Raw genomic sequence first — 3,967 nt, forward strand, 5'->3', positions numbered from 1 at the left:
TATATATTTTAAACTTCGCCCAGACTATGGTTTTTAAATTCCAATTTTACTCTTACCATTTTTACTTTGAGTGATGTCACTAGCAAGCTCAGATTTGACCGTCGACAAGCCAAATCCAACGCTGGCGAGCCTCTCTTGGGGTTGCACAAACTCTACTTATACGGGGTCCTTGAATGACCATTTTTAGTGTCATATTTGGTTCGCAAGTGTTTGCCCATTGCCGGCAATCACAAGTGAATTTTATTTATTTATTCGTTCATTCAAAGTTTATAACTATAGTGCTTTACATATGTAGTTTTTTCAAGACAATATTTAAATCAAAGTCCATTCTCACAGCACTTTTTCAATAATGATATCTTATCAAAGACTATTTGCATTTCGAAAAATCTTCCCAAACCTTTGCACGTTTTCTCCTCAGATTTTCCTGGAAGTGGAACCAAATGCAGCGGAATCTGTCGTGCTCTGCACTGTGGCCACTTTTGCCTTTGATGATGCAAAAGAGCAACAGAAACAGAAAAACAAAGAACACAGGAGTTGGACTCGGTCTAAATATGATCCTAAAGCATTTTTCCCAAAAAAAAAAAAAGGAAAAAAACAGCTCTCTCTCTCAAATGAACACAGGAGTCTTTTAACTTTTGAGCCAAGCATTCACGAGACGCCCCTGAAAGTCTCAGGCTTTTGAGCTTGTCTTTCTACTGCTAAACAAACCTAATCTCCTCATCCTCTTCTCCCGAAACCGTGAAACTCTAGATTCTCTCTCTCTCTCTTTCTCTCTCACCTCTTCATAACCTGCATGAGAAAAAACTCTTCTTTTCACTTTAATCCTGGACAAAAGAGGAAAAACAGATAACCCCATAGACAGACCTTGCCCTTTCATGCCCTTCATTCACCAAGATCAGCTTCCTCAGCTTTCATGATGCTTCCCTTCAGTCTTCCTTCTTTCTCTATGTAGAAACTGTGTCTATTCAGAAATGGAAAGCAGAAAGCACCGAATTTCAGTCCTTCCTCTCTGTTTTACGATCCCCTGTAGCCTTTGATATATACTACCTTATCTTTTTATTCTGTTTCTTTTTTTTTTTTTTTTTTTGTCTTTCTTTCTTTCTTCCTTTTTTGAAGTTTATGTCCTTGATTCATGAACACTTTTCTCTCTTTCGCACGTTGGACAAGAACCCATGTTTCTGAATCAGTTCATGCACTTCCTGAAATCAATCCACACGTTCAGAAGGAAAAGCCACTCCTTTTGATTGGTTCTTCCCGAGAGACCCTCTTCGCTAACTAGCCATCCGCGTTTCTCCCTCCCTCTCTGTCTCTCTCGGGAGCTCCGATGGCCACCTCGTGTTTCCACGCGTTTCGCTTGAGGAAATCGAAGAGCAAGCAGTTCTCGGTGCCTTCGTCTTCAAGAAGCAACTTGAATTCAGAGATGGAGAACATGGAGAGGAGGAGATTCGATAGCTTGGAGTCGTGGTCAATGATATTGGATTCTGAGAATGTGGAGGCCTGGGAAGCATCAAGGGAAGATCAGGAAGAGTGGACGGCCGATCTCTCTCAGCTGTTCATAGGCAACAAGTTCGCTTCGGGTGCTCACAGTCGGATTTATCGTGGAATTTATAAGCAGAGAGCGGTGGCAGTGAAGATGGTAAGGATTCCGAATCAGAACGAAGAGACTCGAACTCTACTGGAGCAGCAGTTTAAATCTGAAGTCGCATTGCTCTCGCGTCTGTTTCATCCTAGCATTGTCCAGGTAACATTCTCTTTCTCGAATTCTCACGCATGAAGCATTCTTGTCATGCATACGGGTGGTAGCGTTTCTTTCTGTTATTATTGTGATATGTCGTGGAATGACATCAGTTTAGTATTGTCGAATTTCGATATTTAGTCAATTTTGCTACCAACAGACTTATACATGTCGCTAATCTGCTGATATAAATAAAGAGTCATTCCCGAGCATAGTTAAACAGAAGATAGAAATGAAAGAAAACGCGTGATTTGGAATGTCTAGTGCTTTGAAATTGCAAAAGGTATACACTCCGCTCTGGTTTATTAGCATAATGATCCACAATAGCTAAGCCATGGAGATGCGACAAATTGGTCTCCAATTCAAAATGCTGCGTAAATGTACTGAAAGCTTCCAGAGAAGTAAGCAATCTAAGCTCCAAAATGGGTTTCCGGCTCAATCTTTTTGTGCATCGAACTCCTCAAAACACTTTGATGGTTTGCATAGACAAGATGCATTGAAAACTAAGGCAGAAAGAGGTACTTGCATCCTCAGGCATGTGATAATTAGCTTGGCAATTTAAACCAAGAGAGCTCAATATTGCAAACTTGGTGACCCATCATTTTGGGCAGTTCATCGCAGCTTGCAAGAAGCCCCCGGTATACTGCATCATCACTGAATACATGTCGCAAGGAAATCTGAGAATGTATCTGAACAAGAAGGAGCCTTACTCTCTCTCGATCGAGACAATCCTAAGGTTAGCTCTCGATATATCCCGAGGGATGGAGTACCTTCATTCTCAAGGGGTGATCCACCGGGACCTGAAGTCGAATAACTTGCTTCTTAATGACGAAATGCGAGTTAAGGTGGCGGATTTCGGCACTTCGTGCCTAGAAACGCAGTGCCAAGAAATCAAAGGGAACAAGGGCACATACCGTTGGATGGCGCCGGAGATGATCAAGGAGAAGCCGTACACTCGTAAGGTCGATGTGTACAGTTTCGGGATTGTTCTGTGGGAACTCACCACAGCCTTGCTTCCTTTCCAAGGAATGACGCCAGTGCAGGCTGCTTTTGCCGTGGCAGAGAAGGTTAGATGGCCAATCTGCATGCAAATTGTTTGCTTTCATTCAGATTTTGTTTCATTTTGGCATCTTCTTGCAACTTCTCGTGTAGAACTCTTCAGTGTCGCTTTTCGTTCGGCACTTCATTAGGACATTGTTTTACCCTGTAACTTACGCAAAAGGTCTTGATTGAATCCTTCTTCGCAGAAAAACTATTAATTTGATTTGAGTTTGGCCTTCTTATTCTTGGCATATAATTTTGATTGCTGTTCTTGTTGAACATCTCACTAAGTTTTCGATTCTTGGTGTTTGCACCGACACCTTGTGCTACATAAGATGGTCATTTTCTTCCAAGTGCAGTCGAGATAGACATCATTCCATGACTCGTTTCTGATCTTTTCATCTGACAGAATGAAAGGCCTCCGCTGCCGGAGAGCTGTCAGCCTGCGCTTGCCCACCTAATAAAGCGTTGCTGGGCAGCGAACCCTTCGAAGCGTCCGGACTTCAGTGACATCGTGGCTGTGCTCGAGAAGTACGACGAGTGCGTCAAGGAAGGGCTTCCTCTCAGCTCCCACTCGTCGCTGGTTAGCCGGAAGCACATCCTGGAGCGCTTGAAGGGCTGCGTGTCGTCCATCAGCTCATCGATACCTGTACATGCCTGACGCTTAATTGTAAGGTATATACCTATTGTTTTCTTCCTGATTAGTCGTCTGTTTGCCGTGTACATTCGACGTTCGAGCACTACAGTATGATGTGATTGTATATTATTTATCTTTGCGCTCGAAGAGGTTAGGAAGATAGGGGCACTATAAATTTCCCCTTTTTCCTTTTCTATTTTTATTTATTTATTTATTTTCAAATCGATTCTTCTGTTTGAGGTGCTGAAGGAAGGGCATCGACATGCCTTGCAACAACTTGACATGAACGTCATGGCTAGATGTGGGGAAAGGAGGATTAGCAAGAAAAGGAAAAAAATATAAGTATTGATGTATCGTGGGTGAATCGAATCCCTCGTGACAACTAACTTTGGTATCGTATCTGCCGGATTAGGAACATTATTGAACATGAGTATGTCCGTTATGACACTGCTAATTTTGGAATAGACATGGTAATAAAGATTGTGATTCAAACTCCGGCAAATTCAATCTGCAGTCCAAGATAGGACGGAATTTCATTGCCGGAGTGACTATAG

The 3,967-nt window shown here is 42.4% G+C and overlaps 1 protein-coding gene across 1 annotated transcript; it reads left to right on the forward strand.

The window, feature by feature from the left end:
* The first annotated feature begins 605 nt into the window (after nucleotides 1-605).
* Nucleotides 606-3,584, forward strand: LOC104441447 (serine/threonine/tyrosine-protein kinase HT1). The gene is made up of 3 exons (XM_010054600.3): nucleotides 606-1,741; nucleotides 2,347-2,802; nucleotides 3,186-3,584. The coding sequence occupies exons 1-3, from the start codon at nucleotides 1,325-1,327 to the stop codon at nucleotides 3,435-3,437; spliced, it is 1,125 nt and encodes a 374-aa protein (XP_010052902.1). The 5' UTR covers nucleotides 606-1,324; the 3' UTR covers nucleotides 3,438-3,584.
* The last annotated feature ends 383 nt before the right edge of the window (nucleotides 3,585-3,967 follow it).

Source organism: Eucalyptus grandis, chromosome 4, assembly GCF_016545825.1.
Source record: "Eucalyptus grandis isolate ANBG69807.140 chromosome 4, ASM1654582v1, whole genome shotgun sequence".
NCBI classification, from domain to species: domain Eukaryota; kingdom Viridiplantae; phylum Streptophyta; class Magnoliopsida; order Myrtales; family Myrtaceae; genus Eucalyptus; species Eucalyptus grandis.